Consider the following 22,783-nt stretch of genomic DNA (forward strand, 5'->3'; position numbering starts at 1 on the left):
GAGAGGGGAACTGCTCCAACTTGAAGAGAACTCATGTGAAGCAGAACCAGACGCAACAGCACATTCCTTGCCCTTCTGTCACAAAGGACAATCCCGGGGCAGTGGGACACGCCTGGCAGGAGCCGGGGGTCGACACGGTGGCCATGTCTCGCTGCTACTTTCTGAGTGTGACGGCTGACTTTGGGGGTCCTGGGGGGCAGGAGACATCACGGTATTTGGGGCTGATGGGGCCTCAGGGTGGCAACTTATCCACAGACAGCTCAAGGGAAAAGTACTTTTACTGTGATTGCAATGCTTCCATAGTGCAGTGGAGACTTTCAAAATAAACATTTTATTTTTTTATAAACATATTGGTTATTTCAGAAGTTAAATGTCTTTCTTTTTCTTAAAGAGAAGGGATGGTGTTCCCATGCCTGGCTGGCCAGACAGGAAAGCCTATGGGCTCTGACCAGCTGCATCACTCTGGGAATAACACGCACACACAGGACGGGAGCCCATCTGCGTCATGTCGCCAGTGGGCTTCTTGGCCAGCTGGACACACTGGCCTCCTCTGGGGTCACAGGTGGAGAGACTGCCGCAGAGCTTCATACATCACCTGGTCCTGAGAACAGGGGACAAGACAGCTGATGAGTGAGACATGGTTGCACACGGATTTCCCAGCCCCCAGGACCACATGGTGACCGTGGTCCTCCATCCTCTGACAAATGTTTTAGTGCAGAAATCATTTTTTTTTAAAGATTTTATTTATTTATTCATGAGACACACACACAAAGAGAGAGAGAGAGAGAAGCAGGCTCCATGCAGGGAGCCCGACGTGGGACTTGATCCCGGGTCTCCAGAATCAGGCCCTGGGCTGAAGGCGGCGCTAAACCGCTGAGCCACCCGGGCTGCCCACAGAAATCATTCTTATGATTCAGATGCTCAGTCTTTCCCACTTGAGCTTACAGAATCGCCCATCGTCTTCTACTTTGCTGGTTTCAGTTCTCACACCTAAAGCTCTGACTGCCCTAAGGTGTGCCTGGCTCTCGGTTCTGGAGACGGCTTCCCAGCTGCCCCCACATCAACCACCATCCTTCTGTCACTGGTGAGGGGGCCATCATTATGTAATGTTTATAGAAATTACATATTAATGGGGCACCTGGGTGGCTCAGTGGGTTCAACATCTGCCTTTGGCTCAGGTCATGGATCCTGGGATTGAGTCCTAAATCAGGTTCTCAGTGCAGAGGGGAGTCTGCTTCTTCCTCTGCCTCTGTACCCTGCCCCCTATTCCATGCTCTCTTTCAAATAAGTAAATAAAATCTAAAAAACAAAAAAATATATGTATCAGGGTCAATTCATGTTCCACTATCACAATGTTTTCTTTAATATTTTTTAAAAAATATTTTATTTATTTATTCATGAGAGGCACAGAGAAAGGAACAAAGACACAGGCAGAGGGAGAAGCAGGCTCCCCGGGGGGAGCCTGATGCAGGACTCAATCCCAGAATTACAACCTGAACCGAAGGCAGATACTCAACCACTGAGCCACCCAGGCGCCCCACAATGTTTTAACTATTGAGGCTTTTGAAAACTGTATCAGTGCTTTTAGGCCCCACCCCCAGCCTGTTCTCTCTATAGTTTTCCTGCTGCTCTAGTTCGCTGGGTTTTCCATATGAACTTTCAGCCGCGCACCCCGTTTTTAGTCCCCAAAATAAAAGAAAGATTAAAAGGCCATAGAGTATAGTCATTTAAATTATTTTGAACAGTGATGTTCCAGACTCCCAGCAGATGTGGAGAAGGCCGTTCAGATGTTCGCAGAAATGCAGCTGTGTGACCAGAAGCAGCCACGATGGGCTCCTCCGCATACAGGAGGTCTGTGCAGAGTTTAGAAGGGACTTTAAGACCATTATCTTTTATTCTGAGGACAATCCTGAGTCAGATAAAGGCAGAACGGATGTTCTTTCTACGGAACTAGTCAGAACCCTGACACAGAGGCCAGGGCAGATTTTCCGTTCACAAAGGAAACCCATTTCCTGGACTGTACTTAATGCTTACCTCCGGTTTGAAAGATGGATTTGAAAAAAAAAAAATCTATGTAGTACTTGTTTCAGTGATTTTTTCAAGTACCTCTAACAGTTTCAAAGGTGAACATAAAGTAGGTATTAGTGAAATGCTGAATTAACTCTGAAATAGGATAAAAGGGTCCCTCTGTATATCAGTAGCAGTACTCAATAATATATAGTGAAGAGATTTTAGGCATTCTTGATTTATAACCAGGTTAAAGCAATTCTTTTTTTCTTTCTTTCTTTAAAGATTTATTTATTTGAGAGAGAGAGAGAGAGAGAGAGAGAGCGCACGCATGAGCAGGGGAAGGGGCAGAGGCAGAGGGAGAAGCAGACTCCCTGATGAGCAGGGAGCCCAATGCAGGACTCGATCCCAGGACCCCGAGATCATGACCTGAGTCGAAGGCAGATGCTGAACCCACTGAGCCCCCCAGGTGCCCCCAAACAATTCCTTTTTTATAGTAAAATAACTTTTTAAATTATAAAACAAGATTTATTGTAGAAATAATAAAAAATACAGATCAACAGTAAAAAATTAATCCTCATTTCCAGAGTTAACTATTATCACTATTTTGGTCTCCAGAACTTTTAAATGACTGTTTTTTCAAGATTTATTTTCTTTTAATTTTCACACTTTTAAAGTAATTTCTACAGCCATTGTAGAGTTTGAACCCACAGTCTTGAGATCAAGAGCTGTGTGCACCACTGATTGAGCCAGCTGGGCATCCCTCAGTATTGAATTTTTTTGAATAGGTAAGATATTCACATCGTGTGAAATTCAAAGAGGATAAAAGGCCCCTCAGCCAGCCAGCCTCTCCCTACAAACAGCTGTCGCTATTTCACACATAATTGCTTCTTTAGGGACAGTTAAGGAGCCAAAGAAAGTGCAGCCTTCACCTTGATGTTATGCCTTATTTTTAAGAGATCAAATAAATTAATAATCAGCTTGGTCATCTGCTTTATTTCTTATTTATTCAAAATTCATATTATGCCTATTTCCAAAAGAGAACTTGTAGTTTCTTATTTGCTAAGTTTTTCAGAAATCAAATATTTAAAGTATAAAGATTTAAGGCACCAGAAATATTAAGAAGAATATACTAGTACTGTCTCACTAGGACACGCATGTAGCCTTCCATAGGATGTTCCAAGAGAAGAAGAAATTTCCACCATGTCTGGCATGATAGGTTCAGACAGAATTTTTTTAAAGATTTTATTTTTTATTTATGAGAGACACAGAGAGCGAGAGAGGCAGAGACACAGGCAGAGGGAGAAGCAGGCTCCATGCAGGAAGCCTGATGTGGGACTCGATCCTGGGTCTCCAGGATCACGCCCTGGGCTGAAGGCAGCACTAAACCGCTGAGCCACCTGGGCTGCCCAGGTTTAGATAGGTTTTTAATAAAATCAGTCATCCCTTTTAAGCAAAAGCTACATGTGAATCCTGTACTGACACTGACGGGACTGAGTGACCAGATGAATACATGTTCTACGTACAGGGCCCCATCTCCTGTGATTTTTGAGTCCAGCACCGTGCCTGGCACGTGTACAGCAGGTACTGGATGAACATTTAGAGTTGGATCTTAAGTAACCCATTAAAACACAGCAAGCGGGAAACCGGGGAACTCTGACTTGAGAAGTTTTTCTCTTGTGAATGTCCGTGTAGTGGAAATAATCAGGGAAATGAACCATCTACTCTTGAGTGTGGAGAAGAGAATTGAAGAGCCATTGGCAGTGGGTGTGAAAACCATGCTGCGGGTGAGTGCACAAACAGGAGGGTGGCTCTGGGGTGGCTTTAATAGAGGAGGAAAGAAAACAAATCTGACTGAGTGAGGTTTCCTTCCAGAAGTGGAAAAATGCCAGAGTAAGCAGATCAAAAAGACTATGAGGGGAGATAATAAATATCTGGGAACATTATCTTGAGATCTCAATGCTTGCTAATAGCTAAGCTGGCCTCAGGGCCCTGGAGCGCAGGGAAACCGCATGCTCCTGCACCGGCAGGAGACCTGGAGGGATGACGCAGCCGGGATGCACATCTCCGAATTCTGAGAAGCTGCTGGCGGTGGGCCCAGGCTTATTTGTCGGGCAGACTGCTTGCCTATTAGGGCCTCCTGGGACCAAAGAGGACGTGGCCACTCGCCAGCACTTAGGATGGGCAGGGATCTCCAGGTAGAGCCGAAGGGCCTGGCCCCACCAGAGTGGGAGCCAAGGAGGCAGTGAGGACAGAATGGAGAGAGTGTCTGCTCACTGTCCACACCTCCCACCCTCAACCAGTTACCGAGGTTTACTGGGTCAGGGGACAGAGTGGTACACTGAAGCCATGCTGAGTATGTGAGAAATCAGAAAGCCAGCTCTGCAGACGGTGGGACAGGACCTGCATGGCTTTCTTCCATTGCCTTACATGACATCTATCAGTAACTCCGTGTTTACTCACTTCAAAGCGACAGCTGTTTCTGTAAGTTGGTCTGAAAGGCTGAAGTGTGGCAGGTGTTCCTTTCATGCCAAACAAAATCTAATGATTCTCTTGCAGCATGAAAAAAAGACTCAAAACCCCAACCCTGCCACTAACAAGTGAGTCAACTTGAGTACCAGCATCTTAATTACAGGTTTTCTTTTGAGGGCTTTAAGTTGTCACCTTTATAAAACTCCATGGCCCCTTGCCACCAGCCTGGCCAAGCATCCAGTTTCCTAACTGGCCACACTGTTCTAGCACAGGATCCTAACCAGGGCTGGGCCGACCCCAGGCTTCCCCAAGACTCCCTTGCCAGAGTTGGTGGGGAGTTCACTGCTGGGGAGTGGGGGTGGTGGTCTGGGCCTGCAGGTACCCACCTGCCCCCAGGAAATGAGCAATGAGGTTCTGCAGCTAGCTGTGCTCTCGAGATCCTTGTTCTGTGGACCAACCAGCCCTGTTTCCCTGTTCACCTGAGTTGGGGATTGGATATGTCATTTACAACTAAAAGAGCCCCAATATTAAAAGCAGAAAGAAGGGGCACCTGGGTGGCTCTGTTGGTGGAGCATCGGCCTTCAGCTCAGGTCATGATCTCAAGGTCCTGGGACCGAGTCCCTCATCTGGCTCCCTGCTCAGTGGGGAGTCTGCTTCTCCCTTTCTCTCTGCCCCTCCCCCTGTTTGTGCTCTCTCTCTTAAATAAATAAATCAATCCTTAAAAAAATGTTAAAAAAATCCATAAATAACAAAAAGTAAAAATTATTTGGTAATAAATTTGGTGAAAGACGGGTAAGATATTTACACTGAAAACTCAGATTACTGAGTCAATCAGGGACTCTAATAAGTGAAATGAATTAAAACATTAATAAATTTATATAAGAGAAATTAAATGAACCTAAATGGATAGATATACAAAGTTCATGAGCTGAAAAACTCACTATTCCTAAGCTCTGCTCTCACAACTGCCTATGGACTCAGATCCCAGCAGGTTTCTCTTGTAGGAATCAATAAAGTGATTATAAACTTAAAAAAAAAAATTGGGGAGGGGGGGAAAAAGAGGGCAAATTTGGAGAACTTATACTACTCGGAATCCCAAGACTTTGAATCTATAATAATGAAGACAGATGCCAAGACCATCGCAGGAGAATGGAAACAGACTGACACATTTATGACCAAGTGGTTCTCAAACAGAGGGTGCGGTGTAAAAGTCTTTTCAACAGAATTGGAGCAAGGAGGCAGCCTTGGAAACATGTAATCATGATCTCTACTTCCCCCATCAAACTGAAATGTTATTTGGAGATGGATCACAGGCCTACATGTAAAAGCCAAAACTATTACACGTCTAGAAAAAAAGCAAAGGACAGAATCTTTGCGAACTTGAAATGGCCAAGATTTCTTAGGGCAGAATGCACAGGCCTTCGTCTAGATTAAAAGCGGCTGCTCTCTAGACAGTGGCTTTAGACAACAGAAAGGTAAGAAGCAGATTTGGAGAAAATATCTTCCATGTGCCACTTCCTAATCACCTCCATGTGGAGTAAAAGCCCTTACTCCAGAATAAGCTAAGAATTTGTGTAAGAAAAACAACTCAAGTTTTTAAGAGCAAAGCAGGATAGGACACAAGGAACCACATGGCCAACAAGCATGTGAAAACACGTTTGGAGATGCACACACTGCACAGGGCGCTGGTTCACATCCCGTTGGACGCTGGCGTAAAGGACCGTGACACTGGGGGCTCAGCCGCTTCCTACAGAGGAATCTCGAGACCCGGTGGCATCTCCCTGGCTATTTACACACAAGTGAAAGCTTGTGCTCACACATTAACATGCTCAAAGGACCTTTATTCACGAAAGCCACACACTGGAAATGCCACGTGTCCCCCAACAGATGAAAAGCTAGGAAGCCGTGGGATATTCTTACCCTGGAAGACTGCTCTGCAGGAAAAGGAGCAAATGCACAACAGGAATGAATCCCAGAAGCTTTCCACTGAGCAAAGCGGCCAGATGCAGGGAGTGCACAGCGTGTGCTTCCACTGGTATCAAGTCCTCAGATGGGCAGAGTTGGAGCCTGAGGATGAGCCAGACCCATGGTCTCCTGTGTGTCTGTGGCAGCCGCAGAGGGGGCACAAGGAACTTCTGAAGGGACAGAAAGTTCTAGATCCTGACTGCAGCGCCAGCTTCCCTCGTAAGAAATTACACAACTGTGCTTGCACACAGTGTAAAACAGTGAGGCTAGAGGACAAGCCACGTCCACATGTCCTAATTCCTGATGGGCCCTGGAATTGGGCTGCAGGTGAGGGATAATTTCCACTAAAACAATGTTCTTAATGACGAAACTTTTGGGAGGACATTTACACCACTAGCGTCTTGGTCAGAACGAGGAGCACCAGTAATAGTCACTGTAAAAGTCTTCCTGATTTTAACTAATAAGGCTGGTTTTTATTTGAAGATGCTCAGTAGACCAAACACATTTCCTCTGGGATACAAAATAACCTGAGAGGCGAAGGCAGACCACTGTGTCCAGCTATGGTGGAGAACGGGCTCTGGGTGTAGCAGACTCTCCTCTCTAGCCAAAGAAGTCAGTTATGTGCCTAAAAGATACCACTGCCAGCCCAAATCAATCCACTAGTTATTGTGGTGAAAAGTGGTTAAGGTGGGAGGGCACCTGGCTCAGTTGGTAGAACATATGACCCTTGGTCTTGGGGTTGTGAGTTCAAGCCTCAGAGGCGTAGAGATATCTTAAATATAAAATCTTTTTGGGATGCCTGGGTGGCTCAGGGTTGAGTGTCTGCCTTCAGCTCAGGGCGTGATCCTGCAGTCCAGGGATCGAGTCCTGCACTGGGCTCCCTGCGAGGAGCCTGCTTCTCCCTCTGCCTATGTCTCTGACTCTCTCTCTTGTGTTTCTCATGAATAAATAAATAAAATCTTAAAAAAAATATTTTTTAAAAAAATATTTTATTTGAGAGAGAGCATGTTTGTGTGTGAGAGTGAGAGCACGAGCAGGGCGCGGAGCAGAGAGAGAGGGAGAAGCAGACTCCCCATGGAGCAGGGAGCCTGACTTGGGGCATGGGACTTGATCCTAGGACTCTCAGATCATGACCTGAGCCAAAGGCAGATGCCCCACCAACTGAACCACCCAGGTGCCCCAAAATAAAATCTTTACAAAAAAATAAGCAGTAAGGTGGTCACCTCACTTAGAAGGTTCAGAGCAAACTTTGAGACACCAAACAGGGCAGCCCGCCTCACAGAACTGCTTGGACTTTGACTCAGAGTTTTGTTTTGTTTTTATCAGTAATTATTGTGAAAAATTCTGGGCCTGGGGTAATAAAGGGCTAATGATTTCAAGGAAGGGTTAGCCCAGCAGGAAGCAAGTTCTCTTGGCTAAGGTACATTACATTTCCAGGAGCCCTGAAACAAGACATCCAAGTGAGCAAGCTTCATCAGGGAAGGACTCGAGTCAGGTGTTTCTTAGGGCCAGGTGGATCGCTGCCAACTGTCGCAGCAGCCATCCTCACACTACAAACAGGATACCTCCTTGCGGTAAGAAGCAGACACACAAGGTCTGGTGCTTTATGTGAAGAACAGCGGGCCATGTAATTGGCCCTTTTCTGACCTTGCAGTGAGGACATCTGTACCCGCCTGAGACACGTGGACAAGTCCCTGGTGCTGGGGGCGCCTGGCTCCAGGTAGATAAGAGACGTCACGTCATGAAGGGTGGAGCAGGTCAAGGGACATGTGGACCAGACAGATTAAAATTCCCAAGACGGTGGAAAAGACACACACCCTCCCCGCGGCTTCAGTCTTTTTTTTTTTTTTAATATTTTATTTATTTATTCATGAGAGACACAGAGAGAGAGAGAGGCAGAGACACAGGCAGAGAGAGAAGCAGGCTCCATGCAAGGAGCCCGACGCAGGACTCGATCCCAGGTCTCCAGGATCACACCCTGCAGCACTAAACCACTGAGCCACCAGGGCTGCCCTCTGCGGCTTCAGTCTTTCAAGAAACACGTAAACCTATAATCTCTCAGGATCACTCCCCCAAAGGCAATTATTTTCCTTGTTTCCATAAATTCACATCCATTGATCTTGATTCCAATCTCTCTTCTCCATACACATTAAGAGCATTTCTTACCTTTTTTGATATAGAGGATTTCACTTTCTTGAAAGCTTCTTCAAAGTGTTTCTGACTGACCTTGAGTTCACCTGTGGAGCAAATCACAAATGCCCCTGAGTGCAGCAAGCCAAACGTCACTGGCTCCAAGCTTCTCCCAACCCTTCCAGGTGCGTGAGGTAGCATGGAGGTTTCAGAAGGGTTGTAGGCAAGCCTGATCCGCTGTGCTCATCAGAGCTTTTGGATTTTTTTTCATTTTCATTTAATTTACACACATCTGACCATAGTTAATTTCAAAATATGCTTAAGTTTTATTTACATCAGTGTCCATTTTAGTGTCATTTTTCCCCTCCAGCAATCAAAACAGTTTATTTGGGGACAAATTTTTGTTCATCTTTAATTAGAGAGAGATTATTACCCTTTAAAAGGAGAAAATCCATGTCTTCATAACCCCCACCATTTACTGAGATGTCACTGACATATAACATATGTAAGTCTAAGGCTTTATGATGATTTCAGACACATATGTGGTGTAACGGGATCACCACAATATTAGTTTAGCACCTCCATCCCTCACATGGTTAGTTTTTTTTGTGTGTAATAACTTTTAAGATCTACCCTTTTAAAATCTTTTTTTTTTCTTAAGGATTTTAGTTATTTATTTATGAGAGACACAGAGAGGCAGAGACACAGGCAGAGGGAGAAGCAGGCTTCATGCAGGGAGCCTGGTGTGTGGAGTCCCAGGATTAACGCCTTGGGCCAAAAGCAGGGCGCTCAACCACTGAGCCACCCAGGCATCCCACATTTTTCAAGTATATAATACATACTGTTAATTGTAGTTGTCCTAAACATCTGATTCCCAGAACTTGTTCATCTTAGAGCATCTCATTTCCCAACCCTCTGCTCATCAGGTTTTAATGCAGGGCACCCCAAAGAGACTTAGCTGTCTGTTTGAGACATCCTCTGAAGGCCCCTCTTTGCACTGTTTACACCTTAATTTAATGGTAATGTTTAATGAAAAGCCAGAGTTGTTCCTTTCTAAGATAATCCAAATAATTTAACTGGGAGTGGAAAATTATAATATTCCAGTTATTTAAGAGTACATATGCACTATCAGATATTACGGAGTTATTTCATAACATATGTTATATACAGAGATAACGTTGCAACCCTGCATCAGAAGGGGCCCCACTACTTTAGAAGGCTGTGCCATGATAGAAGTAATGGAAATCAAATAACTACATGTTGAACAAGGCTTCTTTAGAATGTTCATATGACAGCTTATACAACGACAATGAAAATAGTGATCTACACAGATATTAGGATACCACGTTTACCTAAAAAGAAAATGTACAGCTGAACATGTCAAGTGGAAGGTGAATAGTGCTACTGATTTTGGAGAGGAAGATGTCAATGCAAAGTCCCTAGAGGACAGGTAACTAGAAATGCAAACTACGGGAGAGCACGGGTGTCAGAACTTGCTGCATGATTATAAAATATCCAAACAGATGTTAGGAGCAGCCAGTATGTGTAGAGAGGTCTGCAAATTTTCAGTGACAAATCCCAAAATGCCATCCGACTCTGCTCTCAGGCAGCACACTTACATGAAGTTTCTTTTTTTCTTAAATATTTTTTTTTTATTCATTCATGAGAGACACAGAGAGAGAGAGGCAGAGACACAGGCAGAGGGAGAAGCAGGCTCCCTTTCGATCCTGGGTCCCCAGGATCACGCCCCAGGCCAAAGGCAGGTGCTAAACTGCTAAGCTACCAGGGCTGCCCTTACATGAAGTTTCTTACAAGATATTCTAATTTTGTGAATTATAACACCTACTTCTAAAAGGAATTTTTAAATTTTGTTAAAAAAAATCTTTTAATCTTTTTTATTTCTCTCCAAATTTTTATTTAAATTCTAGTTAGTTAACATATAGCATAATACTGGTTTCAGGAGTAGGATTTAGTGACTGATCACTTATATACTCCAAGAAGAATCTGAAATAGCTTTTAATAAAAGTTCAGATAACTGCATCTTAAAATTCAATAAAACCACAGGACTTTATAGAAGATATGTGTGCTGACAAAACTCAGACACACAGATGCCACTGTAACTGTAATCAAAAGGTCGCTCTGAGATTCCTGTGAGCCAAAGAAAAAAGGGAGAGAAGACAGAGAAAATCAGCGGGAATAAAAAAAATGTTGTGTTTTGGAAACATGCTGCATGAACTCTGGGTGGAAGCACAGGTTGAGGCCAGAACGGTCTATGTGCAGACAGCGTCTACAGGCTACCAGCCAGCTGCCACAGATACTATGCCAGGTGAAGCCTGGGGGAATGGCCTCATCAGAAACACATCAGCTTTAATGCCACAGACTTGAGAGAATGGTCACTGTCTGGGTCAGCTGTGGAGTGAGGTGTCCAGAGTGACAATGACATGGAATGGAGAGACTCCAGAAAGCACCATACCTCTGTCACCTCCGCCTTTCGGTCTCATCATCTCCTGTCTCAGGGCACAGATGGAAGCTTCCCGAACCAAAGCAGAAAGGTCTGCACCTCTGTAGGACAAGAACCAACCTCAATTATTCTACAATGCTGCAAAGAACAGAAAGATGTCTGACAGCAGTTTCAAGTCACAAATCAGACGAGGAAGAAACTGACCACTCGTTATGGTCAGCAGGAAAGAGCTTATCGTTTTTACTTCAAATATTTCTAGCTTTCAGTAGGGTGATTACAACGGAAACAATGTAATGAATCATCAGTGTTCCCCTGCTAAGAGCTGCAGATATTAAGGTTCATGTAAGAAGTCTAAATAAATTGTCCAGGGGATGTCTGGGTGGCTCAGTGGTTGGGCGTCTGCCTTTGGCTCAGGGTGTGATCTCGGGGTCCTGGGATCAAGTCCTGCATCGGGCTCCCCATGGGGAGCCTGCTTCTCCTGTGTCTCTGCCTCTCTGTGTTTCCCATGAATAGATAAATAAATCTTAAAAAAATAAATAAATGAATTGGCCTGTCAGTATAAACATACACATTCATGGTAAAATCTCCATCCACAAGGCCTATGCTGTCAGCGTGTTGAGTATCCACATGCTACCTACCTACCTACGTACTGCCAGGAGTAAGCTTACATCAGACTCATTTATGGCATCTGCTTCAAAAGGGGGATGCACAGGCTAGGGAATCTCTAATGCTCTGACTCAAGCCCTCGCTGAGTGGACTGGTCATAAATGAATTAAAAGAGGACAGCTAATAAGCCTCCATCCAATTACTCTGTGTGATAACATGATGAGTCATATGGTTCCTGAGTTCACCAGTGTTTCACTACATCATTATCTTTAACGAATTCTCGCAGCTCATTAGGAGAGTTTGGACCTGGGGATAAAAACTTCATTTCTAGACATTAAACTTAATGTATAATGTAAACTTAATGTAGACATTAAACTTAGTGTATAATGTAGACATCCACTTAATATATAACATTAAATGCCCACAGAGTTTAAATTATTAGCTGAATGCAACGTTTCTGAGGCTAGGTGTCAGGTTTATAAGGCTGTGCAATAATCGAGTTACATGCTGGGTACTCATCCCTTTCCTTAATATTTAAACATCTCCCACAGGTGCAGAGACACCTTGACCTAACATAAATAAGCAGCTGACAACAATGGAGAATTCTAGGTCTCTCGAATCGTGGGGGCCACAGTATTAAAACTCCAATTGTACACCATTCAGCGTTAACCCTGATCCCTTTTTAAACCTGTGCCTTATACCACAGAATCCAGAAGATGTGGCCCAGGGTAAGTTCTGGCATTAAACTGCCTCTGGATTTTAGCACTCAAAGCTGTAAACTACTCCCTTAAGTCTTCTCCCCCCTTAATAGTGAGCTCATTTAATTGTACAAGTTTGAGCCCCAACAGGGGTGGAGGGTGAGGGGGAACGCACTCTCCTTAGAGGGAAGAAGGGGCTCACCACTACCACCTAGCGCTCAGCATGTCATCATGATAATCCCTGCCTTTGCACCTGAGCCAAGATAGCCAGATGAGAGAAGACGCTCGTGGCCCTGGATGCCCATATATAAAAAAATAAGATAAAACGATGTATCCTGACCACACTCCCTGAGAATGATCAGCGTGGGTTCCAGGGCAACCATCTTGATGAGATGAACTTCTTCAATCAGAACCGGAAATAACTGAGGGCCAACTGCTCCCAGCAGGTCTGTTGCGGGGATGTAAGTTCAAATTATGGAGTAAGAGTCCTGAATGCCTTGAACATGAAAACCATGTCCCAGGGGCGCCCAGGTGGTACAGGTGGTTCAGCATCTGACTCTTGGTTTTGGCTCAGGTCATGATCTCAGCGTCCTAAGTCTTGGTCAGGCTCCAGGCTCAGCAGGAAGTCTGCTCCCTCTCCCCCTACCCCCTGTACTCTCTTTCTCACTGAAATAAATAAATCTTAAAAAAAAAAAAAAAAAAAAAAAGAAAGAAAAAAGAAAAAGGGAAACATCGCCTTACTTGCTTGGCTTCAGAAAACACATTTTGTTTTGACCTAAAGAAATAGCATGAGCACCAAGTATATTGAGAATAACCAACCCACAGAGCTTTCCATATAAGGCAGAGGGGCTGTTGCCATCTCCCTGTTAGTGAAATGGGAGTTTCATTTTCTGCTCTGTGTACCCAAAATGGGAAAGTTAACACATTTACTTAATGTAAAGCAAAGAATAAAAACCATGACCACACAAACAAGAGGGGTATAGGCAGAAAGGGCAGATTTCCTGCTGCTACTACGGGCTGCGTGTGTTAGCCGGTATGCTGTGAAAAATGCATTCTGAGCCTTCTGCATTCTGAAAGTGAAGCGCTCACAGATTATTCTCTTCAGTGCTGCACACATCTGCTCACATCTGGAAGAAGGGCAGCCACAGCGGCCAGGGTGGCCGGATGCCAACAGTGAACGCAGGAGTTGATGTGCCGAGGGCCAAAGCATGTCAGAACAGGAGCCGCAAAATGGGTCATCCTCCCTCTCAGGAGGAGCCAGGACAGAGCCAAACACAAGGCATCCCGCGCTCTCTGGGATCCAGAATTTAAGCCCTTACACGAGACCGCTGTCCCCCCATTCTGCCCACGAGAGGTGATGCCCTTGAGACCCAGGTACTCACGAGTAGCAGTCACAGCGCAGGTCAGCAGCAAGGGCTTCCAAGTTTACATCGGCATCCAAGGGGGGTCTGGTGCCGTTCTAAGAGAGAAAACTCGGTTTTCACTGAGGCTTCCAAGAACTTTTCCACAGCATAGGTTCTTCATGAGTGCTGATGACTGCCTGACTGAATGAGTGCCACTGATCGGACCAGCGCTGTGCGATTCTATAGATTTCAACCTAAAGAAACAAGGTCAGGAAGCAGACTCCAACACTCAGAAACCTAAAGGCAAACGACTGATCCCGTGGGGTCTGGGGAACCTGTGCAGCAAGGACAGAATGCACCGCCTCGAGCTTTCCAAACACCTTCCCTCTGGCCGATTAAATACGGCAAACATCGTGCAGCACCTAGCCCCAGCATCGCTGCCCTGCTGGCCAGGCAGGCAGAACCATGACTGCGACCGGAGGGAGTGCCACTACTGTTGTCCCAGACTCCCTCCAGACCTTGCTGCCGCTGCCCTGTGGCTCACATACTGACGGGCACCGGAAAGGGCCGACGTCAGGACGCGCTGAGAATTCCAGCGACACTGACCACGGCGCCTGGCCGGCACACACCACACACGTAATGATGTTTCAGTGACTTAAAATCATGATGTAGTTAGATGGCAGGTCTGTGAATTTCTGCTTTCTGATTCAATGCATAACTCACACAGACGCTGCATACAGTCCATCCATTGTAGCAGACATCACTTAGGAAATAGTCGAAGAAACAGCAAAGAAGCGAGTGAGCCTGTGATAAGCCTCAAGGCACACATCAGTGTGCGGGTGTGCGGAGCGGAGGCCGGGCGCTGGACACTAGAGCAGGTGCAGAGCGTCCTGTGTGTATGTCCCCCACCCCACCTTGCTGGCATTTCACTTCACAAACCATGCATTGGCTGTTCCTCAATAAAACGCAAATGTTCATCCAACACAAGTTCCAGAAACTGTTGCCATGGTTCCCACTTAATCGGCATCATGGGGGTGGGGGGCGGTGGAGTGGGGGTGGGGAATAAACCCTGAGGGACCTCAGGCAAACAATCACACTGCTTTCTTCTTTTCTCCCTCCAGCTGTGCCTGAAGCTAGATAGCCAGACTGCCGGGCCCTTATAACTAAAGGGTTTCAGTACAGTCAGTCAGCCGTGAGGTGCAAGGGGGTGCTGGGATCAGGGGTTGGGGGTTGGAGGTTGAGGCTGGAAGGAAGGAGTACAGCTTCTGAGGCTCTAGTGATGATCTCTCCTCTCTCTTTTTTTGTGGTAAAATTTGCCTAGCAAAACTGATCGGTTTAACCATTTTTAAGTGTATGGTTTAGCAGCATTAAATACATTCACGGTATTGTGCAACCGTCTTTAGAGTTCATCTCATCTTCCCCAAAGGAGGCTGGATGTATGAGCCATGGGCCCTTCCGCTGCCTCCCCCTCCAGCCCTGGCAACTACTACTCTAGAAATATAACCAGTAATGTTCTCTTCCTTTATCTGGAGGTTTTGTTTATTGAAACTCATGTAGTTGTGTATTTAATGATAAGTCCACTTCTCGGTACAGGTATTGTTCTTCAACACTGGACCGGGAATTAGGAACTCTGAGTTCTGAAGTTCAAATCTGCAACTGAATGGACCTTTGGGAAGTTCCTACATCTTTATCATTTATTTTGGTAATAAAAAACCAGTATGTATCTGTTCCAAAAAATATTAAGAGGAAGGAAAAGTTCCCAAATTCATTCTGTGAGTCCAGCATGATCCTGATACCCAAACCAGATAAAGACTCCACAAAAAAGAGAACTATAGGCCAATATCTCTGATGAACATGGATGCAAAAATGCTCAATATAATACAAGCAAACTGAATTCAATAGTACCATCAAAAAAGCCATTCACAACAATCAACTGGGATTTATCCTCAGGGTACAAACATGGTTCAATATTCACAAATCAATCAATTCAAAATGGATTAAAGATCTAAATGTGAAAACCTGAAAACATAAAAATCCTTGCAAAGTGTACAGGCAGTAATTTCTGTGACATCAGCTATAGTAAGGATTTGTCTCCTGAGGCAAGGGAAATTAAAGCAAAAACACACTATTGGGACTTCATCAAAGTAAAAAGCTTCCGCACAGAAAGGAAATGATCAACAAAACTAAGAGGCAAACTACTAAATGGGAGAAGATATTTGCAAATAACAAATCTGATAAAAGGTTAGTATCCAAAATATACAAAGAACTGATACCACTCAACACCCAAAATCCAAATAATCAAATTAAGAAATGGGCAGAAGATATCAACAGACATTTCTCTATAGATAATATTCAGATGGACAACAGACACATAAAAAGATGCCCAACATCACTGATCATCAGGGAAACACAAATCAAAACCACAATGAGATACTACCTCACATCTGTCAGAATGGCTAAAATCACCAACTCAAGAAACGATGGATGTTGGTGAGGATGCAGAGAAATGGGGAACCCTCTTACACTGTTGGTGGGAATAAGCTGGTATAGCCACTCTGGAAAACAGTATGGAGGTTCTTCAAGAAGTTAAAAATAGAATTATCCTATAACGCAGCAATCATATTAACTGGGTATTTATCCAAAAAACCCCACAAAATACTAATTCAAAGGAATACATGCACCCCAATATTTGCAGCAGCATTATCTACAATAGCCAAGATATGGAAGCAGCTTAAGTGTCCACTGATGGATGAAAGAATAGATCACGTGGTGTCATCTTTACACAATGGAAGATTACACAGCCATAAAAAGAAAGAAAATCTTGCCATTGGCAATGATGTGGATGAAACTAGAGGGTATTATGCAAAGTGAAATAAGTCAGAGAAAGAAATTATCATGATTTCACTCGCATGTGGAATTTAAGAAACAAAACAAATGAGCAAAGGGGGAAAAAAAGAAACCACGAAACAGACTCTTAACTCTAGAGAACACATGGATAGTTACCAGAGGGGAGTGCATTTATCATGATGAGCACCGGGTGATGTAGTTAAGTGCTGAATCAGTATGTTGTACACCTGAACCTAATATTACACTGTATACTAACTAACTGGAATTAAAATAATAATCAAGAAAATCCATCTGATCTCCAGATAAACAGATATAATTTTGTGCTACACTGGGTGGGGGTGGGGATGTGGGGAATAACAGCGAAGTGAGTGTATAGCAGTGATTTATTATAACCGAAACGTGGGCTTTTCAGGCTATTCCTGAAACAGGAATGCCTGATGGATATGGCCGGTTGAGTCGCTAGAAGCAAGTGGCAGGTTGGGGAGAGGCTGCCTCACCAGGCGCAAGCCCTGAATGTCTTTAACATTCATAAGAAACCACCAGCCACAGCATAAGGACATGTCCTGCACACACTCCACATGCTGTCGTTTTAACCGAAGCCTCAAACTAAGGGATAAATTCGTGGGGGACCACTAAAGGATAATTCTTCTCTACTTCTCAATATCTGAACTGGGTCAAGCCTGACTCTCAGTGGCCTGTGTGCCCTCAGGGTGCGTTTCTCCCACTCTTCACAAAGTTGTTTCAATGAACTGGCTTGGAGTTAGGTCTTGGCTTCCATTAGAGAAGCATCCGGCTCAGTCCAGAAGGCTTCTGTGCTGACAACAGGGACGTTGAAAACACTGCCCATCACAACTCAGCGCTCTATGTGTGAGGCCGAGAGGAGACTTCCTTACACTGTGGGCAGCCGTCAGCTTTCTAGATACAGGACACCCTTTAAGTGAGATCTTTTGTGACAGCTCACTATGCAAAGGAATGTAGTAAATGAAGAACTATCTAAAAGTAGTATTTCAGAAAAATAATTCTTAGAATTTAGATTTCAGAAACTAATTCTTACGAAATTCATTTTGTTAGAAAAATAAATAACCCCTTATGTGTCGTCATGTGAAGGAAAGTAACAAGGTGCCTTTTTCTGGGAGTATGGGGAATGGCCTACATGGGACACCTCCAAAAGTTTCAGTACCAACATTATTTTCTAATTAGTAGAAATAAAGGCTGAGGAATCTCTGGATCATTAAAACTGAATTATTCTTAACTGAAAAGTGGCTGTGTTTCTGACCTGTGGTAAGAAGTAAAATGAAAGGTGAATTCTATGTACTCTTGTAGGGAAGCAGTTAGAAATGCAGCACTGGGGCACCTGGGTCCGACTCTTGATTTCAGCTCAGGGTGGTGAGATCAAGCCCCAAGTCAGCTCCATGCTCTGCAGAGTCTGCTTGAGATTCTCTTTCTCCCTCTTCCTCTGTCCTTCCCCCTGCTCGTGCACTCGCTCTCAAATAAATTTTTAAAAAATGAAATGGCATATCAGAAAGCCAATAAAAGGGATCCCTGGGTGGCTCAGCGGTTTGGCGCCTGCCTTTGGCCCAGGGCACGATCCTGGAGTCCCGTGATCGAGTCCCACGTCGGGCTCCCGGCATGAAGCCTGCTTCTCCCTCCTCCTGTGTCTCTGCCTCTCTCTCTCTCTATCATGAATAAATAAATAAATCTTAAACAAAAAAGAAGAAAGAAAGCCAATAAAACAAAACATATATTTTAGAGAATCATTCATTGAAAAGGTATTAATATATGAAATATTTAGAGCTTCTTATGCTAACTTGCTTTTTCTTCACTACTGTTTTTATCATCTCTTAATAAAAGCTCTCATGGAAATCTCAAATAATTTGGTGACTACAGAAAGCTGAGACAAAAGGATTATTAGAAAATGAAGAAAAACAGAGTCTTAATTAGTTATGGCCTGCAGATCTTACACAATCCTCCTTCTGGAGGCACCTGGAGCAGGGCAAAGCCTTGGGTGAATATAGTTCCAAATACAGGCTATTCCTAACAGTAGTCTTGGAAGGAAAAAAAGCAGCAAAATTTGTGGACACAGGTCCAGACTTCAAAGTTTCCTGAGTGCCAGCCACTTAACTCTGAGGCTCCCATGTGAGGGTACGCTGGCCACAGAATAGGTTCAGCCGATAGCAGGACACCAGCCCACCTTAAGGAATTTCTATGCAACAAAGCACAACACACAACACCACACAATCCCTGACCCAACAGCAACCCCTCTCAGGTGCATGCCACCATCCAGCACCTCTGCTTTTATTTTATGTCTAAGCACTACGGTCCCAGAAGCTGATGTCTGCAAAAATGGCAAAGTCTTACTAGGTTTTTTCGTGTCCTGAGAACTGGGCTTGGAATGGTCAGGTTGGAGGCTTGAAACTACAGCCAGATGGAAATGTGGGTTAAACCTCATTTGAAGCTTGGGTCCTACCAAACCACTGCCAGCCCTGTAGGGAACCACGGTGGCCACAACGAGGAATGTTACAAATAGGTACCACCACTTTTTTCAAAGCAGGCTCTATGCCCAACAGGGGCTCGAGAACTTATGACCCCGAAATCAAGAGCCTTGGGCTCCACGGACTGAGGAGGCCAGGCGCCCCAGATAAGATCATTTTAAAAGCTCACTTAAAAACCAGGGTTCCCAAACCAAATAGAGAGACTGGAATATCTATTTTAACTGGTGTGCAGAAGCCTCCAAAATGCTTCAAAATTCCAAAATAGCTATCTTGAAGGATCTGTGGCAAATGCTAATAAAAAATTAAAAATGAGAGGTAGCTAACACAAAAGGCTGTAAGACAATCGCTGCTCTGCATGGGGCTCCTCCTTTATTTGGGTGCTTCTCCTAGTACTCCTCAGCCTTGACCCTTTTTACTCTGAGGAGACTATCAGATAGCCTCCTTTTCAAACAAGGCCACCCAAGGCCATGGCCATCCCCTTGGGGCAGCTTTCAGTCCTTGGCCAAATGCCAAATTCAAGGTCACAGCTAAAAAATCCAGAGAGGATCCTCAAAGGCTTCTACACTTGAGTTCTCGCCTGAGATTAATGGGTTGCTAAGAAGGCAGGGAACAGGATGAGAGGCCACAGGTCTGACTTTGAAAGATTCTGTACAAGAGTCAACAGAATCTGCCAGTGTAGCGCCCACACACATACTCCACGTCCCCCTGAAAGAGGGCTCCCACCCAGGCCTCCCAGAGCTGGCAAGGTACTCAGGGACGGCCTGGTGGGCTGTGACCTCACTCAGATAGCAACAGCCAGGGGAAATGGAAATTAAAACAAATGGAAAAACCTTTCAAAGTTGGGGGGAAACCAGAGTCATGCCATCTGCTGTGACCTGTGGAGCCGCCCAGGGATGAACATGCCTCCAGGAGTCTGTCCTCCCTGACCTCTGTCTGCAGTATCCAGGAGAGAAGGAAAGAGACATTGTTTTGTACTCTCTTTGGTGATGTCTCAAGTCTAAGAGGTGGTTCAGTATCACCAGAGATATTTACTGTTTGTCCAGCTAGCATTGACAAAACATTTAAAAGGATTCTTTGAGCACGTGGCCAAGCTAGAAGCTGATACTCACGGTCTGATAGGAATGTCTTTTTCAGCCCTCTCTTCTCCAAGCTAAGGTAAAAAAACTATGTAACCAGATGGAGAGAAAGTCTCTATTGAAGGATTTTGTGGAAGGATTCCTAAAACTCTTAAAAAGATAGAAACTAAAAAAAAAAAAAAAAAAAAAGATAGAAACTAATCCAAATATTTGGGCTTTTTCCTCAAGTTCACAAGATCTAGGATGATCTTTGGTGACCAAATGCTATTTTTGGTTTGTTGGTTTAATTAAAAGACACAATTTTGGAATTATTAACACCGAATATAATGCACCCTCTGTTCTACCTGTTATGAAATTGGTTGGCCAAAAACCTAACGGACTTTGTGTCCAACATCAATGAAATTCTAAGTCATCAAAGCATAAGTGTTAAGAACAAATAATTTAAATAGATGTAAACGGGAAGAATTTCTAGGTGAAATTTTTAGCCAATACTTTACAACAATCTTTTGGTTACTCAAAACCTTCAAGTTTTGTTAAGTTAAATAATGAGTTACATGAAATCCAATGGCTGTCTAGGTCAGCCCCAAATGAAATACTGAAACATTACTGCCACTGATGTGGGAACCAAAGGCAGAGGGAGATGTAGATACAATTAAATGTCCATATAACCTGCAGCCCACTGACAGACACTGGAGGGGACATGGTATGAGGTTCCTCCAGGAAGCTCCAAACTGTTTTCCCATTAATGCCTCACTAGAGGGAAAAACCACCTGGGTTTGACCATAGCCAGGCCTCTGGGGTGCTAGGAATCTTCTTTAGCATATGAAAGTCCTTTTGGAAGTTCCCTTATCTTTACTTCCTTCAACCCTGAAGTATATAATCATTTGTCCTCACAATCCTGGGGCAGTGGGGACAGAAGGGGCAGTGGAGTGGAAGCAGCAGGAGTACCCTCTCTTTGCCCATGAGTCCTGTCCCTGGGCTTTAATACAATGACCATTTTGCACCACAGACGTCTCAAGAATTCTTTCTCGGTCGTCAGCTCCAGACCCCACCAAACCTCACGTATTTATATCCAAAAACTCCATCAACACCAGGTTCATCATTGGCTGCCTTTGCAGAGTAACAAAAGATGTCTTGGTCTGTTAGAAAACATATTTTGTGTCATCGAAAAGTTTACTGTGAGAAAGCACATGTTTCTAGAGATTATGAACAGTATTTGCCAATTTGCCAAGGCACAATGCTCGTGGAGGGACAGTCCACAATGGCTTACTTCCTAATTTTCATTATAAATTAAGATTTTTAAAGAGTTGACAAAGAATTTTATGTGTGGTCAAGGTAGGGTAGAATAAAGAAGCTTTAGGCCAATAATGTACTTAGGCAGAACTACACCTTAATTTTCTTTCATCTGCTGAAAGGACGGGTTTTCTTGTATTACTGGTCTGCTTTTTTTTTTTTTTTTTTTTTTTGGTCTGCTCTTAATAAGAAATTATAGGGGTGCCTGGGGGGCTCAGTCAGTTGAGCATCCAACTCTTGATTTTGGCTTGGGTCATGAGCTCAGAGTTGTGAGATTGAGCCCCACTTTGGGCTCTGGGCTGAGCGTGGAGCCTGCTTGGGATTCTCTCTCTCTGCCCCTCCCCCATCAAAAAAATACATATTTGCCAGAGAGGTCTTTATTATTATTTTTTAAAAATATTTTTATTTATCTATTCATAGAGACAGGGAGAGAGAGGGGGAGAGAGAGAGAGAGACAGAGAGAGAGAGAGAGAGAGGCAGAGATACAGGCAGAGGGAGAAGCAGGGTCCATGCAGGGAGCCCGTGGGACTCAATCTGGGTCTCCAGGAGGCACTAAACCTCCTGCTGTGCCACCGGGGCTGCCCCCAGAGAGGTCTTTAAATGTCATCACGGTTTAAGAATGTAACCAAGTGTTTCATGGCAACCTGTGGTCCTATTTGACCAAGTGTTTTAGAACCACTGATATTTTTGAGAAACTTCCCAATTTCAAATCCTAAATGAAGTCTTTTTAATTTAGAATTAATTTTGAAATTGAATGGAAGGTCTCTACAACATCTCACAAGATTTTTTCTCTCTTTTAAAGAGGGAAATGTTGGAGCACAGCTCCCTTTCTATACACGGTCCCGGGAGAAGCCCCGCTGGAGAAGATGTAGAACCAGCTGTGTCTACGATATACTGGCGTGGGTATGTAACTCCTGTAGACATTCCTTCACATAAGATTCCTGAAGTCTGGTACGTCCTGTATCATGTTACTATCTTTTCCCCAGTTTTCATTTGAAAACTCTGTCACAGACACAACCAAATCTTCTGTCAACCCCATAATGGACTCTAATCGATCTTTAACAATGAACGCTTTTTGAAGCTGTCATTTACAGTTACTGTTTCAGTGGGATGCTTTTACAATAATATTCCTGCCAAAGTGGGTCATCTTCAAGGAGGTTCACAGAAAGGCCTCTGGCAAATACAGATTTCTGGTAACTTTGCAATCATAAAAATGGACTGCGTAAAAATTTCCAGGACTAATGGCAAAACCTGGATTCAAACAGAAAAGAATTAAAAACACGGGACTGAACGAACGGAGGGCTATAGTCCTTACAACTCTTGCTGGAAGCGCTGCTGATTCTTTCATGTTTTATTTTTCCAAATTTGAGGAACCATAGGTGATTTAACAGCA

The 22,783-nt window shown here is 44.2% G+C and overlaps 1 protein-coding gene across 11 annotated transcripts in view; it reads right to left on the minus strand.

Moving 5' to 3' along the window:
• Window positions 1–260: 260 nt before the first annotated feature.
• The window catches only part of NVL (nuclear VCP like), a 90,235-nt gene continuing 67,712 nt past the window's right edge, over window positions 261–22,783 (minus strand). For 4 of the 11 annotated variants that reach the window (XM_072830126.1, XM_072830121.1, XM_072830123.1 and 1 more), the window contains one exon: window positions 15,363–18,205. In XM_072830126.1, the coding sequence (XP_072686227.1) occupies window positions 17,903–18,205 (303 nt within the window). In that variant the 3' untranslated portion in view covers window positions 15,363–17,902. The other 7 variants (XR_012032761.1, XM_072830122.1, XR_012032762.1 and 4 more) reach the window with 7 other exon arrangements.

The sequence above is a fragment of the Canis lupus genome, chromosome 6 (assembly GCF_048164855.1).
Source record: "Canis lupus baileyi chromosome 6, mCanLup2.hap1, whole genome shotgun sequence".
Taxonomy (NCBI): domain Eukaryota; kingdom Metazoa; phylum Chordata; class Mammalia; order Carnivora; family Canidae; genus Canis; species Canis lupus.